This window comes from Oncorhynchus tshawytscha, unplaced genomic scaffold (genome assembly GCF_018296145.1).
Source record: "Oncorhynchus tshawytscha isolate Ot180627B unplaced genomic scaffold, Otsh_v2.0 Un_contig_3918_pilon_pilon, whole genome shotgun sequence".
In the NCBI taxonomy this organism is placed as follows: domain Eukaryota; kingdom Metazoa; phylum Chordata; class Actinopteri; order Salmoniformes; family Salmonidae; genus Oncorhynchus; species Oncorhynchus tshawytscha.
In genome coordinates this window covers 52,501-77,192 of record NW_024609424.1, presented here as the reverse complement: position 1 = coordinate 77,192, position 24,692 = coordinate 52,501, and the positions used below count along the sequence as shown (strand labels likewise).

Sequence of the window (24,692 nt, the reverse complement as noted above, 5' to 3'; positions counted from 1 at the left end):
TAAATGATGGTCTGATGCTGTCTATAGGTAACAGGATAAATGATGGTCTGATGCTGTCTAAAGGTAACAGGTGATACTGTCTGGATAAATGATGGTCTGATGCTGTCTATAGGTAACAGGTGATACTGTCTGGATAAATGATGGTCTGATGCTGTCTATAGGTAACAGGTTAAATGATGGCCTGATGCTGTCTATAGGTAACAGGTGGTACTGTCTGGATAAATGATGGTCTATAGGTAACAGGTAATACTGTCTGGATGAATGATGGTCTGATGCTTTCTATAGGTAACAGGTAATACTGTCTGGATGGATAAATGATGGTCTGATGCTGTCTATAGGTAACAGGTAATACTGTCTGGATAGATGATGGTCTGATGCTGTCTATAGGTAACAGGTGATACTGTCTGGATAAATGATGGTCTGATGCTGTCTATAGGTAACAGGATAAATGATGATCTGATGCTGTCTAAAGGTAACAGGTGATACTGTCAGGATAAATGATGGTCTGATGCTGTCTATAGGTAACAGGATAAATGATGGTCTGATGCTGTCTATAGGTAACAGGTAATATTGTCTGGATAAATGATGGTCTGATGCTGTCTATAGGTAACAGGTTAAATGATGGCCTGATGCTGTCTATAGGTAACAGGTAATACTGTCTGGATAAATGATGGCCTGATGCTGTCTATAGGTAACAGGTAATACTGTCTGGATAAATGATGGCCTGATGCTGTCTATAGGTAACAGGATAAATGATGATCTGATGCTGTCTAAAGGTAACAGGTGATACTGTCAGGATAAATGATGGTCTGATGCTGTCTATAGGTAACAGGTAATACTGTCTGGATAAATGATGGTCTGATGCTGTCTAAAGGTAACAGGATAAATGATGGTCTGATGCTGTCTATAGGTAACAGGATAAATGATGGTCTGATGCTGTCTAAAGGTAACAGGTAATACTGTCTGGATAAATGATGGTCTGATGCTGTCTATAGGTAACAGGTGATACTGTCTGGATAAATGATGGTCTGATGCTGTCTATAGGTAACAGGATAAATGATGATCTGATGCTGTCTAAAGGTAACAGGTAATACTGTCAGGATAAATGATGGTCTGATGCTGTCTATAGGTAACAGGATAAATGATGGTCTGATGCTGTCTATAGGTAACAGGTAATACTGTCTGGATAAATGATGGTCTGATGCTGTCTATAGGTAACAGGTTAAATGATGGCCTGATGCTGTCTATAGGTAACAGGATAAATGATGGTCTGATGCTGTCTAAAGGTAACAGGTGATACTGTCTGGATAAATGATGGTCTGATGCTGTCTATAGGTAACAGGTAATACTGTCTGGATAAATGATGGTCTGATGCTGTCTATAGGTAACAGGATAAATGATGGTCTGATGCTGTCTATAGGTAACAGGTTTTACTGTCTGGATAAATGATGGCCTGATGCAGTCTATAGGTAACAGGTAATACTGTCTGGATAAATGATGGTCTATAGGTAACAGGTAGTACTGTCAGAATAAATTATGGTCTGATGCTGTCTATAGGTAACAGGTAATACTGTCTGGATAAATGATGGTCTGATGCTGTCTATAGGTAACAGGTGATACTGTCTGGATAAATGATGGTCTGATGCTGTGTATAGGTAACAGGTAATACTGTCTGGATAAATGATGGTCTGATGCTGTCTATAGGTAACAGGTGATACTGTCTGGATAAATGATGGTCTGATGCTGTGTATAGGTAACAGGTAATACTGTCTGGATAAATGATGGTCTGATGCTGTCTAAAGGTAACAGATTATGGCCTGATGCTGTCTATAGGTAACAGGATAAATGATGGTCTGATGCTGTCTAAAGGTAACAGGATAAATGATGGTCTGATGCTGTCTAAAGGTAACAGGTAATACTGTCTGGATAAATGATGGTCTGATGCTGTCTATAGGTAACAGGTAATACTGTCTGGATAAATGATGGTCTGATGCTGTCTATAGGTAACAGGATAAATTATGGTCTGATGCTGTCTATAGGTAACAGGTAATACTGTCTGGATAAATGATGGTCTGATGCTGTCTATAGGTAACAGGATAAATGATGGTCTGATGCTGTCTATATGTAACAGGATAAATGATGGTCTGATGCTGTCTAAAGGTAACAGGATAAATGATGGTCTGATGCTGTCTATAGGTAACAGGTAATACTGTCTGGATAAATGATGGTCTGATGCTGTCTATAGGTAACAGGATAAATTATGACCTGATGCTCTCTATAGGTAACAGGTAATACTGTCTGGATAAATGATGGTCTGATGCTGTCTAAAGGTAACAGATTATGGCCTGATGCTGTCTATAGGTAACAGGATAAATGATGGTCTGATGCTGTCTAAAGGTAACAGGATAAATGATGGTCTGATGCTGTCTATAGGTAACAGGATAAATGATGGTCTGATGCTGTCTAAAGGTAACAGGTAATACTGTCTGGAAAATGATGGTCTGATGCTGTCTATAGGTAAAAGGATAAATGATGGTCTGATGCTGTCTATAGGTAACAGGATAAATGATGGTCTGATGCTGTCTAAAGGTAACAGGTAATACTGTCTGGATAAATGATGGTCTGATGCTGTCTATAGGTAACAGGATAAATGATGGTCTGATGCTGTCTAAAGGTAACAGGATAAATGATGGTCTGATGCTGTCTATAGGTAACAGGATAAATGATGGTCTGATGCTGTCTAAAGGTAACAGGTAATACTGTCTGGATAAATGATGGTCTGATGCTGTCTATAGGTAACAGGTAATACTGTCTGGATAAATGATGGTCTGATGCTGTCTATAGGTAACAGGATAAATGATGGTCTGATGCTGTCTAAAGGTAACAGGATAAATGATGGTCTGATGCTGTCTATAGGTAACAGGTAATACTGTCTGGATAAATGATGGTCTGATGCTGTCTATAGGTAACAGGTGATACTGTCTGGATAAATGATGGTCTGGTGCTGTCTATAGGTAACAGGTAATACTGTCTGGATAAATGATGGTCTGATGCTGTCTATAGGTAACAGGATAAATTATGACCTGATGCTCTCTATAGGTAACAGGTAATACTGTCTGGATAAATGATGGTCTGATGCTGTCTAAAGGTAACAGATTATGGCCTGATGCTGTCTATAGGTAACAGGATAAATGATGGTCTGATGCTGTCTAAAGGTAACAGGATAAATGATGGTCTGATGCTGTCTATAGGTAACAGGATAAATGATGGTCTGATGCTGTCTAAAGGTAACAGGATAAATGATGGTCTGATGCTGTCTATAGGTAACAGGATAAATGATGGTCTGATGCTGTCTAAAGGTAACAGGTAATACTGTCTGGATAAATGATGGTCTGATGCTGTCTATAGGTAACAGGTAATACTGTCTGGATAAATGATGGTCTGATGCTGTCTATAGGTAACAGGATAAATGATGGTCTGATGCTGTCTATAGGTAACAGGTAATACTGTCTGGATAAATGATGGTCTGATGCTGTCTATAGGTAACAGGATAAATGATGGTCTGATGCTGTCTATATGTAACAGGATAAATGATGGTCTGATGCTGTCTATAGGTAACAGGATAAATGATGGTCTGATGCTGTCTAAAGGTAACAGGTAATACTGTCTGGAAAATGATGGTCTGATGCTGTCTATAGGTAAAAGGATAAATGATGGTCTGATGCTGTCTATAGGTAACAGGATAAATGATGGTCTGATGCTGTCTAAAGGTAACAGGTAATACTGTCTGGATAAATGATGGTCTGATGCTGTCTATAGGTAACAGGATAAATGATGGTCTGATGCTGTCTAAAGGTAACAGGATAAATGATGGTCTGATGCTGTCTATAGGTAACAGGATAAATGATGGTCTGATGCTGTCTAAAGGTAACAGGTAATACTGTCTGGATAAATGATGGTCTGATGCTGTCTATAGGTAACAGGTAATACTGTCTGGATAAATGATGGTCTGATGCTGTCTATAGGTAACAGGATAAATGATGGTCTGATGCTGTCTAAAGGTAACAGGATAAATGATGGTCTGATGCTGTCTATAGGTAACAGGTAATACTGTCTGGATAAATGATGGTCTGATGCTGTCTATAGGTAACAGGTGATACTGTCTGGATAAATGATGGTCTGGTGCTGTCTATAGGTAACAGGTAATACTGTCTGGATAAATGATGGTCTGATGCTGTCTATAGGTAACAGGATAAATTATGACCTGATGCTCTCTATAGGTAACAGGTAATACTGTCTGGATAAATGATGGTCTGATGCTGTCTAAAGGTAACAGATTATGGCCTGATGCTGTCTATAGGTAACAGGATAAATGATGGTCTGATGCTGTCTAAAGGTAACAGGATAAATGATGGTCTGATGCTGTCTATAGGTAACAGGATAAATGATGGTCTGATGCTGTCTAAAGGTAACAGGATAAATGATGGTCTGATGCTGTCTATAGGTAACAGGATAAATGATGGTCTGATGCTGTCTAAAGGTAACAGGTAATACTGTCTGGATAAATGATGGTCTGATGCTGTCTATAGGTAACAGGTAATACTGTCTGGATAAATGATGGTCTGATGCTGTCTATAGGTAACAGGATAAATGATGGTCTGATGCTGTCTATAGGTAACAGGTAATACTGTCTGGATAAATGATGGTCTGATGCTGTCTATAGGTAACAGGATAAATGATGGTCTGATGCTGTCTATATGTAACAGGATAAATGATGGTCTGATGCTGTCTAAAGGTAACAGGATAAATGATGGTCTGATGCTGTCTATAGGTAACAGGTAATACTGTCTGGATAAATGATGGTCTGATGCTGTCTATAGGTAACAGGTGATACTGTCTGAATAAATGATGGTCTGATGCTGTCTATAGGTAACAGGTGATACTGTCTGGATAAATGATGGTCTATAGGTAACAGGTGATACTGTCTGGATAAATGATGGTCTATAGGTAACAGGTAATACTGTCTGGATGAATGATGGTCTGATGCTTTCTATAGGTAACAGGTAATACTGTCTGGATAAATGATGGTCTATAGGTAACAGGTAATACTGTCTGGATAAATGATGGTCTATAGGTAACAGGTGATACTGCCTGGATAAATGATGGTCTATAGGTAACAGGTGATACTGTCTGGATAAATTATGGCCTGATGCTGTCTATAGGTAACAGGTAATACTGTCTGGATAAATGATGGTCTGATGCTGTCTATAGGTAACAGGTGATACTGTCTGGATAAATGATGGTCTGATGCTGTCTATAGGTAACAGGTGATACTGTCTGGATAAATGATGGTCTGATGCTGTCTATAGGTAACAGGTGATACTGTCTGGATAAATGATGGTCTGATGCTGTCTATAGGTAACAGGTAATACTGTCTGGATAAATGATGGTCTGATGCTGTCTATAGGTAACAGGATAAATGATGGTCTGATGCTGTCTATAGGTAACAGGTAATACTGTCTGGATAAATGATGGTCTGATGCTGTCTATAGGTAACAGGTGATACTGTCTGGATAAATGATGGCCTGATGCTGTCTATAGGTAACAGGTAATACTGTCTGGATAAATGATGGTCTGATGCTGTCTATAGGTAACAGGATAAATTATGACCTGATGCTCTCTATAGGTAACAGGTAATACTGTCTGGATAAATGATGGTCTGATGCTGTCTAAAGGTAACAGATTATGGCCTGATGCTGTCTATAGGTAACAGGATAAATGATGGTCTGATGCTGTCTATAGGTAACAGGATAAATGATGGTCTGATGCTGTCTATAGGTAACAGGATAAATTATGACCTGATGCTCTCTATAGGTAACAGGTAATACTGTCTGGATAAATAATGATGCTGTCTAAAGGTAACAGATTATGGCCTGATGCTGTCTAAAGGTAACAGGATAAATGATGGTCTGATGCTGTCTAAAGGTGGATAAATGATGGTCTGATCTATAGGTAACAGGATAAATGATGGTCTGATGCTGTCTGAAGGTAACAGGTAATACTGTCTGGATAAATGATGGTCTGATGCTGTCTATAGGTAACAGGATAAATGATGGTCTGATGCTGTCTATAGGTAACAGGATAAATGATGGTCTGATGCTGTCTAAAGGTAACAGGTAATACTGTCTGGATAAATGATGGTCTGATGCTGTCTATAGGTAACAGGTAATACTGTCTGGATAAATGATGGTCTGATGCTGTCTATAGGTAACAGGTAATACTGTCTGGATAAATGATGGTCTGATGCTGTCTATAGGTAACAGGATAAATGATGGCCTGATGCTGTCTAAAGGTAACAGGTAATACTGTCTGGATAAATGATGGTCTGATGCTGTCTATAGGTAACAGGTAATACTGTCTGGATAGATGATGGTCTGATGCTGTCTATAGGTAACAGGTGATACTGTCTGGATAAATGATGGTCTGATGCTGTCTATAGGTAACAGGATAAATGATGATCTGATGCTGTCTAAAGGTAACAGGTAATACTGTCTGGATGAATCATGGTCTGATGCTGTCTATAGGTAACAGGATAAATGATGGTCTGATGCTGTCTAAAGGTAACAGGTAATACTGTCTGGATAAATGATGGCCTGATGCTGTCTAAGGGTAACAGGATAAATGATGGCCTGATGCTGTCTATAGGTAACAGGTGATACTGTCTGGATAAATGATGGTCTGATGCTGTCTATAGGTAACAGGATAAATGATGGTCTGATGCTGTCTAAAGGTAACAGGTGATACTGTCTGGATAAATGATGGTCTGATGCTGTCTATAGGTAACAGGTGATACTGTCTGGATAAATGATGGTCTGATGCTGTCTATAGGTAACAGGATAAATGATGGTCTGATGCTCTCTATAGGTAACAGGTGATACTGTCTGGATAAATGATGGCCTGATGTTGTCTATAGGTAACAGGTAATACTGTCTGGATAAATGATGGCCTGATGCTGTCTATAGGTAACAGGTAATACTGTCTGGATGGATAAATGATGGTCTGATGCTGTCTATAGGTAACAGGTAATACTGTCTGGATAAATGATGGTCTGATGCTGTCTATAGGTAACAGGTGATACTGTCTGGATAAATGATGGTCTGATGCTGTCTATAGGTAACAGGATAAATGATGGTCTGATGCTGTCTAAAGGTAACAGGTAATACTGTCTGGATAAATGATGGTCTGATGCTGTCTATAGGTAACAGGATAAATGATGGCCTGATGCTGTCTATAGGTAACAGGTAATACTGTCTGGATAAATGATGGTCTGATGCTGTCTATAGGTAACAGGATAAATGATGGTCTGATGCTGTCTATAGGTAACAGGTAATACTGTCTGGATAAATGATGGTCTGATGCTGTCTATAGGTAACAGGTGATACTGTCTGGATAAATGATGGTCTGATGCTGTCTATAGGTAACAGGATAAATGATGATCTGATGCTGTCTAAAGGTAACAGGTGATACTGTCAGGATAAATGATGGTCTGATGCTGTCTATAGGTAACAGGATAAATGATGGTCTGATGCTGTCTAAAGGTAACAGGATAAATGATGGTCTGATGCTGTCTATAGGTAACAGGATAAATGATGGTCTGATGCTGTCTAAAGGTAACAGGTAATACTGTCTGGATAGATGATGGTCTGATGCTGTCTATAGGTAACAGGTGATACTGTCTGGATAAATGATGGTCTGATGCTGTCTATAGGTAACAGGATAAATGATGATCTGATGCTGTCTAAAGGTAACAGGTGATACTGTCAGGATAAATGATGGTCTGATGCTGTCTATAGGTAACAGGATAAATGATGGTCTGATGCTGTCTATAGGTAACAGGTAATATTGTCTGGATAAATGATGGTCTGATGCTGTCTATAGGTAACAGGTGGTACTGTCTGGATAAATGATGGTCTGATGCTGTCTATAGGTAACAGGATAAATGATGGTCTGATGCTGTCTAAAGGTAACAGGTGATACTGTCTGGATAAATGATGGTCTGATGCTGTCTATAGGTAACAGGTAATACTGTCTGGATAAATGATGGTCTGATGCTGTCTATAGGTAACAGGATAAATGATGGTCTGATGCTGTCTATAGGTAACAGGTTTTACTGTCTGGATAAATGATGGCCTGATGCAGTCTATAGGTAACAGGTAATACTGTCTGGATAAATGATGGTCTATAGGTAACAGGTAGTACTGTCAGAATAAATTATGGTCTGATGCTGTCTATAGGTAACAGGTAATACTGTCTGGATAAATGATGGTCTGATGCTGTCTATAGGTAACAGGTGATACTGTCTGGATAAATGATGGTCTGATGCTGTGTATAGGTAACAGGTAATACTGTCTGGATAAATGATGGTCTGATGCTGTCTATAGGTAACAGGTGATACTGTCTGGATAAATGATGGTCTGATGCTGTGTATAGGTAACAGGTAATACTGTCTGGATAAATGATGGTCTGATGCTGTCTAAAGGTAACAGATTATGGCCTGATGCTGTCTATAGGTAACAGGATAAATGATGGTCTGATGCTGTCTAAAGGTAACAGGATAAATGATGGTCTGATGCTGTCTAAAGGTAACAGGTAATACTGTCTGGATAAATGATGGTCTGATGCTGTCTATAGGTAACAGGTAATACTGTCTGGATAAATGATGGTCTGATGCTGTCTATAGGTAACAGGATAAATGATGGTCTGATGCTGTCTATAGGTAACAGGTAATACTGTCTGGATAAATGATGGTCTGATGCTGTCTATAGGTAACAGGATAAATGATGGTCTGATGCTGTCTATATGTAACAGGATAAATGATGGTCTGATGCTGTCTAAAGGTAACAGGATAAATGATGGTCTGATGCTGTCTATAGGTAACAGGTAATACTGTCTGGATAAATGATGGTCTGATGCTGTCTATAGGTAACAGGATAAATTATGACCTGATGCTCTCTATAGGTAACAGGTAATACTGTCTGGATAAATGATGGTCTGATGCTGTCTAAAGGTAACAGATTATGGCCTGATGCTGTCTATAGGTAACAGGATAAATGATGGTCTGATGCTGTCTAAAGGTAACAGGATAAATGATGGTCTGATGCTGTCTATAGGTAACAGGATAAATGATGGTCTGATGCTGTCTAAAGGTAACAGGTAATACTGTCTGGAAAATGATGGTCTGATGCTGTCTATAGGTAAAAGGATAAATGATGGTCTGATGCTGTCTATAGGTAACAGGATAAATGATGGTCTGATGCTGTCTAAAGGTAACAGGTAATACTGTCTGGATAAATGATGGTCTGATGCTGTCTATAGGTAACAGGATAAATGATGGTCTGATGCTGTCTAAAGGTAACAGGATAAATGATGGTCTGATGCTGTCTATAGGTAACAGGATAAATGATGGTCTGATGCTGTCTAAAGGTAACAGGTAATACTGTCTGGATAAATGATGGTCTGATGCTGTCTATAGGTAACAGGTAATACTGTCTGGATAAATGATGGTCTGATGCTGTCTATAGGTAACAGGATAAATGATGGTCTGATGCTGTCTAAAGGTAACAGGATAAATGATGGTCTGATGCTGTCTATAGGTAACAGGTAATACTGTCTGGATAAATGATGGTCTGATGCTGTCTATAGGTAACAGGTGATACTGTCTGGATAAATGATGGTCTGGTGCTGTCTATAGGTAACAGGTAATACTGTCTGGATAAATGATGGTCTGATGCTGTCTATAGGTAACAGGATAAATTATGACCTGATGCTCTCTATAGGTAACAGGTAATACTGTCTGGATAAATGATGGTCTGATGCTGTCTAAAGGTAACAGATTATGGCCTGATGCTGTCTATAGGTAACAGGATAAATGATGGTCTGATGCTGTCTAAAGGTAACAGGATAAATGATGGTCTGATGCTGTCTATAGGTAACAGGATAAATGATGGTCTGATGCTGTCTAAAGGTAACAGGATAAATGATGGTCTGATGCTGTCTATAGGTAACAGGATAAATGATGGTCTGATGCTGTCTAAAGGTAACAGGTAATACTGTCTGGATAAATGATGGTCTGATGCTGTCTATAGGTAACAGGTAATACTGTCTGGATAAATGATGGTCTGATGCTGTCTATAGGTAACAGGATAAATGATGGTCTGATGCTGTCTATAGGTAACAGGTAATACTGTCTGGATAAATGATGGTCTGATGCTGTCTATAGGTAACAGGATAAATGATGGTCTGATGCTGTCTATATGTAACAGGATAAATGATGGTCTGATGCTGTCTAAAGGTAACAGGATAAATGATGGTCTGATGCTGTCTATAGGTAACAGGTAATACTGTCTGGATAAATGATGGTCTGATGCTGTCTATAGGTAACAGATAAATTATGACCTGATGCTCTCTATAGGTAACAGGTAATACTGTCTGGATAAATGATGGTCTGATGCTGTCTAAAGGTAACAGATTATGGCCTGATGCTGTCTATAGGTAACAGGATAAATGATGGTCTGATGCTGTCTAAAGGTAACAGGATAAATGATGGTCTGATGCTGTCTATAGGTAACAGGATAAATGATGGTCTGATGCTGTCTAAAGGTAACAGGTAATACTGTCTGGAAAATGATGGTCTGATGCTGTCTATAGGTAAAAGGATAAATGATGGTCTGATGCTGTCTATAGGTAACAGGATAAATGATGGTCTGATGCTGTCTAAAGGTAACAGGTAATACTGTCTGGATAAATGATGGTCTGATGCTGTCTATAGGTAACAGGATAAATGATGGTCTGATGCTGTCTAAAGGTAACAGGATAAATGATGGTCTGATGCTGTCTATAGGTAACAGGATAAATGATGGTCTGATGCTGTCTAAAGGTAACAGGTAATACTGTCTGGATAAATGATGGTCTGATGCTGTCTATAGGTAACAGGTAATACTGTCTGGATAAATGATGGTCTGATGCTGTCTATAGGTAACAGGATAAATGATGGTCTGATGCTGTCTAAAGGTAACAGGATAAATGATGGTCTGATGCTGTCTATAGGTAACAGGTAATACTGTCTGGATAAATGATGGTCTGATGCTGTCTATAGGTAACAGGTGATACTGTCTGGATAAATGATGGTCTGGTGCTGTCTATAGGTAACAGGTAATACTGTCTGGATAAATGATGGTCTGATGCTGTCTATAGGTAACAGGATAAATTATGACCTGATGCTCTCTATAGGTAACAGGTAATACTGTCTGGATAAATGATGGTCTGATGCTGTCTAAAGGTAACAGATTATGGCCTGATGCTGTCTATAGGTAACAGGATAAATGATGGTCTGATGCTGTCTAAAGGTAACAGGATAAATGATGGTCTGATGCTGTCTATAGGTAAAGGATAAATGATGGTCTGATGCTGTCTAAAGGTAACAGGATAAATGATGGTCTGATGCTGTCTATAGGTAACAGGATAAATGATGGTCTGATGCTGTCTAAAGGTAACAGGTAATACTGTCTGGATAAATGATGGTCTGATGCTGTCTATAGGTAAAAGGATAAATGATGGTCTGATGCTGTCTAAAGGTAACAGGATAAATGATGGTCTGATGCTGTCTATAGGTAACAGGATAAATGATGGTCTGATGCTGTCTAAAGGTAACAGGATAAATGATGGTCTGATGCTGTCTATAGGTAACAGGTAATACTGTCTGGATAAATGATGGTCTGATGCTGTCTATAGGTAACAGGATAAATGATGGTCTGATGCTGTCTAAAGGTAACAGGATAAATGATGGTCTGATGCTGTCTATAGGTAACAGGATAAATGATGGTCTGATGCTGTCTAAAGGTAACAGGTAATACTGTCTGGATAAATGATGGTCTGATGCTGTCTATAGGTAACAGGATAAATGATGGTCTGATGCTGTCTATAGGTAACAGGATAAATGATGGTCTGATGCTGTCTATAGGTAACAGGATAAATGATGGTCTGATGCTGTCTAAAGGTAACAGGTGATACTGTCTGGATAAATGATGGTCTGATGCTGTCTATAGGTAACAGGTAATACTGTCTGGATATATTATGGTCTGTAGGTAACAGGTAATAATGCTTCCTGCAACGTATAGTGATTTCTCTGAAGGCCATTGTATCTCTTGTCAGGGGTTGTCATGGGTGACCCTTCAAGATTGTGATCAACAGCTATACTGAGAGCACTGAGGTCATCAGATGTGTGTGTGTATGTGTGTATGGCACGTGTTCCCATGGGAACCCCTGAACAAAGCTACATCAGGCCTGACGGTCTCAGAAAGTGAAGGCTTCTAATCCATCACCCTTTAAGCCAATCAGAAGGACTTGTCCTCTGACATCAACCTTCCCATCAGTCTCTAGTAGCTCACAGTGTGTCAAGATCTACAAGGTGATCCCACAGAGTCAGATGACTGATTTAAACCCAGCTGACTACAGCCTCGCCACGGAGACACAGGCATCAACACTGAGCTGGGTAGAGAGACTAGCGAACACGATCGATGTGGTATGATTGATGTCAGTGTGATTCGGACTGCGGTTGTGTTGTGCGTCTCCCAGGCTCAGAGGAGGGAGACGACGCAATAGGACTCGGTGTTTGAAGACTAGACGAGCTGGTTCGGCTGGATCTCTATCGTCTTCAGTTAAGTCTTGTTTCAATATCTGTGCAAATGAACAAAACGTCCCTTTCTCCTCTCAACTCTACCCATTATGACTCTGTTATTAAGGAAGTGACCAAGACAGATGTGACCATGTCGCCACCTACCGGGATGTCGTCTGCCCGCAGTATGTTCCCTGAGAGGTCCAGGTGACTGAGCGTGCTGGGGATGGACTGGTTGGCACTCAGTGACTGGGCAAGGCTGTTCACCCCTGGGACAACACACAGAGGGGTAAAGGATGGTTAGAGACAGAGAGGTAATGTACAGTAATACAGGCCTGTTCCCCCCTGGAACAACACACAGAGGGGTAGAGGATGGTTAGAGACAGAGAGGTAATGTACAGGTAACAGGTAACCTGTTATTATTACAGGCCTGTTCATCCCTGGGTACAGAGAACAGGGTAGAGGATGGTTAGAGACAGAGAGATAATGTACAGTAATACAGGCCTGTTCCCCCGTGGGTACAGAGAACAGGGTAGAGGATGGTTAGAGACAGAGAGATAATGTACAGTAATACAGGCCTGGGTACAGAGAACAGGGTAGAGGATGGTTAGAGACAGAGAGATAATGTACAGTAATACAGGCCTGTTCCCCCCTGGGTACAGAGAACAGGGTAGAGGATGGTTAGAGACAGAGAGATAATGTACAGTAATAAAGGCCTGGGTACAGAGAACAGGTTAGAGGATGGTTAGAGACAGAGAGATAATGTACAGTAATACAGGCCTGGGTACAGAGAACAGGTTAGAGGATGGTTAGAGACAGAGAGATAATGTACAGTAATACAGGCCTGTTCACCCCTGGGTACAGAGAACAGGGTAGAGGATGGTTAGAGACAGAGAGATAATGTACAGTAATACAGGCCTGTTCACCCCTGGGTACAGAGAACAGGGTAGAGGATGGTTAGAGACAGAGAGATAATGTACAGTAATACAGGCCTGGGTACAGAGAACAGGGTAGAGGATGGTTAGAGACAGAGAGATAATGTACAGTAATACAGGCCTGGGTACAGAGAACAGGGTAGAGGATGGTTAGAGACAGAGAGATAATGTACAGTAATACAGGCCTGGGTACAGAGAACAGGCTAGAGGATGGTTAGAGACAGATAGATAATGTACAGTAATACAGGCCTGTTCCCCCCTGGGTACAGAGAACAGGGTAGAGGACGCTCTAATGTAACACAGTGGTGAACTTTCGCCTTTAATAAAATGAATGCTTCCTGTGGAAGGTCTAGCGGGTAACACCACCAGGTAACACCACCGGGTATCACCACCAGGTAACACCACCGGGTAACACCACCAGGTATCACTACCAGGTATCACCACCAGGTAACACCACCAGGTATCACCACCAGGTATCACCACCAGGTAACACCACCAGGTAACACCACCAGGTATCACCACCAGGTAACACCACCAGGTATCACCACAAGGTAATACCACCAGGTAACACCACCAGGTATCTCCACCAGGTATCACCACCAGGTATCACTACCAGGTAACACCACCGGGTAACACCACCAGGTATCACCACCAGGTAACACCACCAGGTAACACCACCAGGTATCACCACCAGGTGTCACCACCAGGTAACACCACCAGGTATCTCCACCAGGTATCACCACCAGGTATCACCACCAGGTAACACCACCAGGGTAACACCACCGGGTATCACCACCGGGTAACACCACCGGGTATCAGCACCGGGTATCAGCACCAGGTAACAGCACCAGGTAACAGCACCAGGTAACACCACCAGGTAACACCACCAGGTATCACCACCAGGTAACACCACCAGGTATCACCACCAGGTAACACCACCAGGTATCACCACCAGGTAACACCACCAGGTATCACCGCCAGGTAACACCGCCAGGTATCACCGCCAGGTAACACCGCCAGGTAACACCGCCAGGTAACACCACCAGGTATCACCACTAGGTAACACCACCAGGTATCAGCACCAGGTAACACCACCAGGTATCACCACCAGGTAACACAACCAGGTATCACCACCAGGTATCACCAATAGGTAACACCACCAGGTATCACCACCAGGTATCAGCACCAGGTAACACCACCAGGTATCACCACCAGGTAACACAACCAGGTATCCCCACCAGGTATCACCACTAGGTAACACCACCAGGTATCACCACCAGGTAACACCACCAGGCATCACCACCAGATATCACCCCTAGGTAACACCACCAGGTATCAGCACCAGGTAACACCACCAGGTATCACCACCCCAGGTATCACCCCTAGGTAACACCACCAGTTATCAGCACCAGGTAACACCACCAGGTAACACCACCAGGTAACACCACCAGGTATCACCACTAGCTAACACCACCAGGTATCAGCACCAGGTAACACCACCAGGTATCATCACCAGGTAACACTACCAGGTAACACCACCAGGTAACACCACCAGGTAACACAACCAGGTATCATCACCACCAGGTATCACCACTAGGTAACACCACCAGGTATCAGCACCAAGTAACACCACCAGGTATCACCACAAGGTAACACCACCAGATATCACCACCAGGTATCACCACCAGGTAACACTACCAGGTAACACCACCAGGTATCACCACCAGGTATCACCACCAGGTAACACCACCAGGTATCACCACAAGGTAATACCACCAGGTAACACCACCAGGTATCTCCACCAGGTATCACCACCAGGTATCACTACCAGGTAACACCACCGGGTAACACCACCAGGTATCACCACCAGGTAACACCACCAGGTAACACCACCAGGTATCACCACCAGGTATCACCACCAGGTAACACCACCAGGTATCTCCACCAGGTATCACCACCAGGTATCACCACCAGGTAACACCACCAGGTAACACCACCGGGTATCACCACCGGGTAACACCACCGGGTATCAGCACCGGGTATCACCACCAGGTATCAGCACCAGGTAACAGCACCAGGTAACACCACCAGGTAACACCACCAGGTATCACCACCAGGTAACACCACCAGGTATCACCACCAGGTAACACCACCAGGTATCACCGCCAGGTAACACCGCCAGGTATCACCGCCAGGTAACACCGCCAGGTAACACCGCCAGGTAACACCGCCAGGTAACACCGCCAGGTAACACCACCAGGTATCACCACTAGGTAACACCACCAGGTATCAGCACCAGGTAACACCACCAGGTATCACCACCAGGTAACACAACCAGGTATCACCACCAGGTATCACCAATAGGTAACACCACCAGGTATCACCACCAGGTATCAGCACCAGGTAACACCACCAGGTATCACCACCAGGTAACACAACCAGGTATCCCCACCAGGTATCACCACTAGGTAACACCACCAGGTATCACCACCAGGTAACACCACCAGGCATCACCACCAGATATCACCCTAGGTAACACCACCAGGTATCAGCACCAGGTAACACCACCAGGTATCACCACCCCAGGTATCACCCCTAGGTAACACCACCAGTTATCAGCACCAGGTAACACCACCAGGTATCACCACCAGGTAACACCACCAGGTATCACCACTAGCTAACACCACCAGGTATCAGCACCAGGTAACACCACCAGGTATCATCACCAGGTAACACTACCAGGTAACACCACCAGGTAACACCACCAGGTAACACAACCAGGTATCATCACCACCAGGTATCACCACTAGGTAACACCACCAGGTATCAGCACCAAGTAACACCACCAGGTATCACCACAAGGTAACACCACCAGATATCACCACCAGGTATCACCACCAGGTAACACTACCAGGTAACACCACCAGGTATCACCACCAGGTATCACCAACAGGTAACACTACCAGGTAACACTACCAGGTAACACCACCAGGTAAAACTACCAGGTAACACAGTGAAGACAATAGGAAGGTCAGCACATGGCCTGATTCTCAACCAGTCAAATCTCACAGTGAAGACAATAGGAAGGTCAGCACATGGCCTGATTCTCAACCAGTCATATCTCACAATGAAGACAACAGGAAGGTCAGCACATGGCCTGATTCTCAACCAGTCATATCACACAGTGAAGGCAACAGGAAGGTCAGCACATGGCCTGATTCTCAACCAGTCATATCTCACAGTGAAGAGCCACATATACTGTAGGACATGAGCATTGCCAGGGTTATTAGTGGCACAATGTCACATCAAACACAGATCTACCTGGCTATAGAGGGTTAGACAGCCTGTCAACAATCTACCTGGCTATAGAGGGTCAGACAGCCTGCCAACAATCTACCTGGCTATAGTGGGTTAGACAGACAGTGAGGGATCTCTCTGGCTATAGAGGGTTAGACAGACAGTGAGGGATCTCTCTGGCTATATGGGGTTAGACAGACAGTGAGGGATCTCTCTGGGTATAGGGGGTTAGACAGACAGTGAGGGATCTCTCTGGCCCAGAATCAAACTCCCATAAGTCAGTGTGAACTCTGAGGAACTGGCCTCTCTTCTGGGAGAACCAATCAATAGACAGATAAATGCCAGGCCTTAGGGGGCATTCTGAAGCATGCCGAAAGTTGATCTATGGGAACTCAATTCATTACAGGCCATTACAGAGAAAGAGAGAAAGGAGAGGAGAGGAGAGGAGAGGAGAGGGAGAGGAGAGAGAGGGAGGGAGAGGGAGAGGAGAGGAGAGGAGAGGAGAGGAGAGGAGAGGAGAGGAGAGGAGAGGAGAGGAGAGGATTTACTATAGAAACAACATGAGCATCATCATCTTCCTCAGTGATGAAGTCGGGGCCGGGGAGGGAGGCAGGTTATGAGGTTATGGTTATTTAAGGTGGTTTACATTTTGTCTGGTTGAGAGTGAGACTGAAAGTGGGGGCTTGACGGACTTCCATCACCAATGTCTCAGTGCTGTTCCATTAGACTCCCTCCCTCTGCAGTAACAGTGTTGTTCCATTAGACTCCCTCCCTCTGCAGTAACAGTGCTGTTCCATTAGGCTCCCTCCCTCTGCAGTAACAGTGTTGTTCCATTAGGCTCCCTCCCTCTGCAGTAACAGTGTTGTTCCATTAGACTCCCTCCCTCTGCAGTAACAGTGTTGTTCCATTAGGCTCCCTCCCTCTGCAGTAACAGTGCTGTTCCATTAGACTCCCTCCCTCTGCAGTAACAGTGCTGTTCCATTAGGCTCCCTCCCTCTGCAGTAACAGTGTTGTTCCATTAGACTCCCTCCCTCTGCAGTAACAGTGTTGTTCCATTAGGCTCCCTCCCTCTGCAGTAACAGTGTTGTTCCATTAGACTCCCTCCCTCTGCAGTAACAGTGCTGTTCCATTAGGCTCCCTCCCTCTGCAGTAACAGTGTTGTTCCATTAGACTCCCTCCCTCTGCAGTAACAGTGTTGTTCCATTAGGCTCCCTCCCTCTGCAGTAACAGTGCTGTTCCATTAGACTCCCTCCCTCTGCAGTAACAGTGTTGTTCCATTAGGCTCCCTCCCTCTGCAGTAACAGTGTTGTTCCATTAGACTCCCTCCCTCTGCAGTAACAGCGCTCTTCCATTAGACTCCCTCCCTCTGCAGTAACAGTGCTGTTCCTTTAGGCTCCCTCCCTCTGCAGTAACAGCGCTCTTCCATTAGACTCCCTCCCTCTGCAGTAACAGTGCTGTTCCATTAGGCTCCCTCCCTCTGCATTAACAGTGCTGTTCCATTGGGCTCCCTCCCTCTGCAGTAACAGTGCTGTTCCTTTAGGCTCCCTCCCTCTGCAGTAACAGTGCTGTTCCATTAGGCTCCCTCCCTCTGCAGTAACAGTGCTGTTCCATTAGACTCCCTCCCTCTGCAGTAACAGTGCTGTTCCATTAGACTCCCTCCCTCTGCAGTAACAGTGCTGTTCCATTAGACTCCCTCCCTCTGCAGTAACAGTGCTGTTCCATTAGACTCCCTCCCTCTGCAGTAACAGTGCTGTTCCATTAGACTCCCTCCCTCTGCAGTAACAGTGCTGTTCCATTAGACTCCCTCCCTCTGCAGTAACAGTGCTGTTCCATTAGACTCCCTCCCTCTGCAGTAACAGTGTTGTTCCATTAGACTCCCTCCCTCTGCAGTAACAGTGTTGTTCCATTAGACTCCCTCCCTCTGCAGTAACAGTGTTGTTCCATTAGGCTCCCTCCCTCTGCAGTAACAGTGCTGTTCCATTAGGCTCCCTCCCTCTGCAGTAACAGTGCTGTTCCATTAGGCTCCCTCCCTCTGCAGTAACAGTGCTGTTCCTTTAGACTCCCTCCCTCTGCAGTAACAGTGTTGTTCCATTAGGCTCCCTCCCTCTGCAGTAACAGTGCTGTTCCATTAGACTCCCTCCCTCTGCAGTAACAGTGCTGTTCCATTAGACTCCCTCCCTCTGCAGTAACAGTGCTGTTCCATTAGACTCCCTCCCTCTGCAGTAACAGTGTTGTTCCATGTCCCTCCATGCAGTAACAGTGCTGTTCCATTAGCTCCCTCCCTCTGCATTAACAGTGCTGTTCCATTGGGCTCCCTCCCTCTGCAGTAACAGTGCTGTTCCTTTAGGCTCCCTCCCTCTGCAGTAACAGTGCTGTTCCATTAGGCTCCCTCCCTCTGCAGTAACAGTGCTGTTCCATTAGACTCCCTCCCTCTGCAGTAACAGTGCTGTTCCATTAGACTCCCTCCCTCTGCAGTAACAGTGCTGTTCCATTAGGCTCCCTCCCTCTGCAGTAACAGTGCTGTTCCATTAGACTCCCTCCCTCTGCAGTAACAGTGCTGTTCCATTAGACTCCCTCCCTCTGCAGTAACAGTGCTGTTCCATTAGACTCCCTCCCTCTGCAGTAACAGTGCTGTTCCTTTAGACTCCCTCCCTCTGCAGTAACAGTGTTGTTCCATTAGACTCCCTCCCTCTGCAGTAACAGTGTTGTTCCATTAGACTCCCTCCCTCTGCAGTAACAGTGTTGTTCCATTAGACTCCCTCCCTCTGCAGTAACAGTGTTGTTCCATTAGACTCCCTCCCTCTGCAGTAACAGTGTTGTTCCATTAGACTCCCTCCCTCTGCAGTAACAGTGTTGTTCCATTAGACTCCCTCCCTCTGCAGTAACAGCGCTCTTCCATTAGGCTCCCTCCCTCTGCAGTAACAGTGCTGTTCCATTAGACTCCCACCCTCTGCAGTAACAGTGCTGTTCCATTAGACTCCCTCCCTCTGCAGTAACAGTGTTGTTCCATTAGACTCCCTCCCTCTGCAGTAACAGTGTTGTTCCATTAGACTCCCTCCCTCTGCAGTAACAGTGTTGTTCCATTAGACTCCCTCCCTCTGCAGTAACAGTGTTGTTCCATTAGACTCCCTCCCTCTGCAGTAACAGCGCTCTTCCATTAGGCTCCCTCCCTCTGCAGTAACAGTGCTGTTCCATTAGACTCCCTCCCTCTGCAGTAACAGTGCTGTTCCTTTAGGCTCCCTCCCTCTGCAGTAACAGTGCTGTTCCATTAGACTCCCTCCCTCTGCAGTAACAGCGCTCTTCCATTAGGCTCCCTCCCTCTGCAGTAACAGTGCTGTTCCATTAGACTCCCTCCCTCTGCAGTAACAGTGCTGTTCCTTTAGGCTCCCTCCCTCTGCAGTAACAGTGCTGTTCCATTAGACTCCCTCCCTCTGCAGTAACAGCGCTCTTCCATTAGGCTCCTCCCTCTGCAGTAACAGTGCCCTTAATTTGGGCTATATTGCTGACAACATGCTGGTTGGTGTGAACAGTTTAATCAGAGGTGTGAACAGAGGAACACTGAGTAATTGCTGATGATGCTCAACTAAGCAATAAGACACGAGGGGGTGTGGTCTATATACCACGGCTAAGGGCTGTTCTTAAAGCACGACGCAACACGGAGTGCCTGGATACAGCCCTTATCCGTGGTATATTGACCATACACCACAAACCCCTGAGGTGCCGTAGTGCTGTTATAAACCGGTTACCAACGTAGTTAGAGCAGTAAAAATACATGTTTTATCTTACCCGTGGTATACGGTCTATTATAAACTGGGTGGTTCGAGCCCTGAATGCTGATTGGCTGACAGCCGTAGTGTATCAGACCGTATATCACAGGTACGACAAAACAGTTATTTTTACTGCTCTAATTATGTTGGTAACCAGTTTATAACAGCAGTAAGGCACCTCAGGGGTTTATGATATATGGCCAATATACCACGACTAAGGGCTGTGTCTATGAAAAGCCCTTAGCTGTGGTTTACTGGCAATATATTGCTTAAATATAGTACGGCTTTCAGCCAATCAACATTGCCTTATTGCTTAAATATAGTACGGCTTTCAGCCAATCAGCATACAGGGCTCGAACCACCCAGTTTATAATGTGCTTTAACCTTTGGTGAATAGTTTGAACCTAACAACAATATAGACAACAATGTAAACAACAATATAAACAATATAGTCAACAATGTAAACAATATAAACAACAATATAGACAACAATATAGACAATATAGACAACAATATAGACAACAATATCAACAACAATATAAGTCATGCAAACCTGATTGTTCTCATATATCTCTCATACATCAAAAAGAGAAATGATTCCACAGCAAGTAGCCCTGTGGATGTTAAACATCAGAGAACTGTCTGTGGATTTTAAACATCAGAGAACTGTCTGTGGATGTTAAACATCAGAGAACTGTCTGTGGATTTTAAACATCAGAGAACTGTCTGTGGATGTTAAACATCAGAGAACTGTCTGTGGATGTTAAACATCAGAGAACTGTCTGTGGATGTTAAACATCAGAGAACTGTCTGTGGATGTTAAACATCAGAGAACTGTCTGTGGATGTTAAACATCAGAGAACTGTCTGTGGATGTTAAACATCAGAGAACTGTCTGTGGATGTTAAACATTAGAGAACTGTCTGTGGATGTTAAACATCAGAGAACTGTCTGTGGATGTTAAACATCAGAGAACAGCCCTGTGGATGTTAAACATCAGAGAACTGTCTGTGGATGTTAAACATCAGAGAACTGTCTGTGGATGTTAAACATCAGAGAACTGTCTGTGGATGTTAAACATTAGAGAACTGTCTGTGGATGTTAAACATCAGAGAACTGTCTGTGGATGTTAAACATCAGAGAACAGCCCTGTGGATGTTAAACATCAGGTCTGTGGATGTTAAACATCAGAGAACTGTCTGTGGATGTTAAACATCAGAGAACTGTCTGTGGATGTTAAACATCAGAGAACTGTCTGTGGATGTTAAACATCAGAGAACTGTTAAACATCAGAGAACTGTCTGTGGATGTTAAACATCAGAGAACTGTCTGTGGATGTTAAACATCAGAGAACTGTCTGTGGATGTTAAACATCAGAGAACTGTCTGTGGATGTTAAACATCAGAGAACTGTCTGTGGATGTTAAACATCAGAGAACTTAAACATCAGAGAACTGTGGATGTTAAACATCAGAGAACTGTCTGTGGATGTTAAACATCAGAGAACTGTCTGTGGATGTTAAACATCAGAGAACTGTCTGTGGATGTTAAACATCAGAGAACTGTCTGTGGATGTTAAACATCAGAGAACTGTCTGTGGATGTTAAACATCAGAGAACTGTCTGTGGATGTTAAACATCAGAGAACTGTCTGTGGATGTTAAACATCAGAGAACTGTCTGTGGATGTTAAACATCAGAGAACATCAGAGAACTGTCTGTGGATGAGAACATCTGTGGATGTTAAACATGTGGATGTTAAACATCAGAGAACTGTCTGTGGATGTTAAACATCAGAGAACTGTCTGTGGATGTTAAACATCAGAGAACTGTCTGTGGATGTTAAACATCAGAGAACTGTCTGTGGATGTTAAACATCAGAGAACTGTCTGTGGATGTTAAACATCAGAGAACTGTCTGTGGATGTTAAACATCAGAGAACTGTCTGTGGATGTTAAACATCAGAGAACTGTCTGTGGATGTTAAACATCAGAGAACTGTCTGTGGATGTTAAACATCAGAGAACTGTCTGTGGATGTTAAACATCAGAGAACTGTCTGTGGATGTTAAACATCAGAGAACTGTCTGTGGATGTTAAACATCAGAGAACTGTCTGTGGATGTTAAACATCAGAGAACTGTCTGTGGTTCATGGTAAGGAAGTTGAATACAAGTTGTCCATGCAAGTGTCAGAATGTGAGAAACTCCAGTCATTACCTTTGGGTGACAATGAGGTTTTGGAAAAGTTTAAATGCTTGAGTCCCTTAGGGAGTTTGGCGAACTGTGCTCCTAGGGAGGTGATTCCTGGAGAAAACAGCAGAATGGAAAGCAACACTTAGTCATTTGGCGATACAAGTACCACGATATCAGACAGACTGGGGATTTCAATTCCCTGCCTTCATTTTCCCTGACCTGCCGAGGGGAGCCTCACGGGAAGGGAAACGACATCTCTGTTCACACAGGCACTCAGTGTTCATTCTAATGCAGGCCACTTAGCGTTTGGGTAAAGACAGATTGTACAACTCCACTGTCTCTTGACGACACATGTTACACGAGGACAAATTTTGCTGGTAAATCTGAGAGACGCAGGATATTTTAGCGTTTCTTTAATTGACGTGAGTTGGAAAGACACCACCCGTCTAGAGGTGATGTAATGATTAACCTGCTCTCATAGTTCAGAGGTAAAGACACCACCCGTCTAGAGGTGATGTAATGATTAACCTGCTCTCATAGTTCAGAGGTAAAGACACCACCCGTCTAGAGGTGATGTAATGATTAACCTGCTCTCATAGTTCAGAGGTAAAGACACCACCCGTCTAGAGGTGATGTAATGATTAACCTGCTCTCATAGTTCAGAGGTAAAGACACCACCTGTCTAGAGGTGATGTAATGATTAACCTGCTCTCATAGTTCAGAGGTAAAGACACCACCTGTCTAGAGGTGATGTAATGATTAACCTGCTCTCATAGTTCAGAGGTAAAGACACCACCCGTCTAGAGGTGATGTAATGATTAACCTGCTCTCATAGTTCAGAGGTAAAGACACCACCTGTCTAGAGGTGATGTAATGATTAACCTGCTCTCATAGTTCAGAGGTAAAGACACCACCCGTCTAGAGGTGATGTAATGATTAACCTGCTCTCATAGTTCAGAGGTAAAGACACCACCCGTCTAGAGGTGATGAAATGATTAACCTGCTCTCATAGTTCAGAGGTAAAGACACCACCTGTCTAGAGGTGATGAAATGATTAACCTGCTCTCATAGTTCAGATTAAAGACACCACCTGTCTAGAGGTGATGTAATGATTAACCTGCTCTCATAGTTCAGAGGTAAAGACACCACCCGTCTAGAGGTGATGAAATTATTAACCTGCTCTCATAGTTCAGAGGTAAAGACACCACCTGTCTAGAGGTGATGAAATGATTAACCTGCTCTCATAGTTCAGAGGTAAAGACACCACCCGTCTAGAGGTGATGTAATGATTAACCTGCTCTCATAGTTCAGAGGTAAAGACACCACCCGTCTAGAGGTGATGAAATGATTAACCTGCTCTCATAGTTCAGAGGTAAAGACACCACCCGTCTAGAGGTGATGTAATGATTAACCTGCTCTCATAGTTCAGAGGTAAAGACACCACCCGTCTAGAGGTGATGTAATGATTAACCTGCTCTCATAGTTCAGAGGTAAAGACACCACCCGTCTAGAGGTGATGTAATGATTAACCTGCTCTCATAAGACACCACCCGTCTAGAGGTGATGTAATGATTAACCTGCTCTCATAGTTCAGAGGTAAAGACACCACCCGTCTAGAGGTGATGTAATGATTAACCTGCTCTCATAGTTCAGAGGTAAAGACACCACCTCTAGTCTAGAGGTGATGATAATGATTAACCTGCTCTCATAGTTCAGAGGTAAAGACACCACCCGTAAAGAATGATTAACCTGCTCTCATAGTTCAGAGGAAAAAGACCACCCGTCTAGAGGTGATGTAATGATTAACCTGCTCTCATAGTTCAGCCGGAAAC

The 24,692-nt window shown here is 43.4% G+C and overlaps 1 protein-coding gene across 1 annotated transcript in view; it reads right to left on the bottom strand.

The window, feature by feature from the left end:
* LOC112241707 (F-actin-uncapping protein LRRC16A) overlaps window positions 1-24,692 on the bottom strand; it is a gene marked incomplete at its 5' end in the record, with an annotated part of 149,015 nt that overhangs the window by 80,183 nt on the left and 44,140 nt on the right. Inside the window, 2 exon segments of the mRNA XM_042315244.1 lie at window positions 12,839-12,942; window positions 22,885-22,971. Of these exon segments, the coding sequence (XP_042171178.1) occupies window positions 12,839-12,942; window positions 22,885-22,971 (191 nt within the window).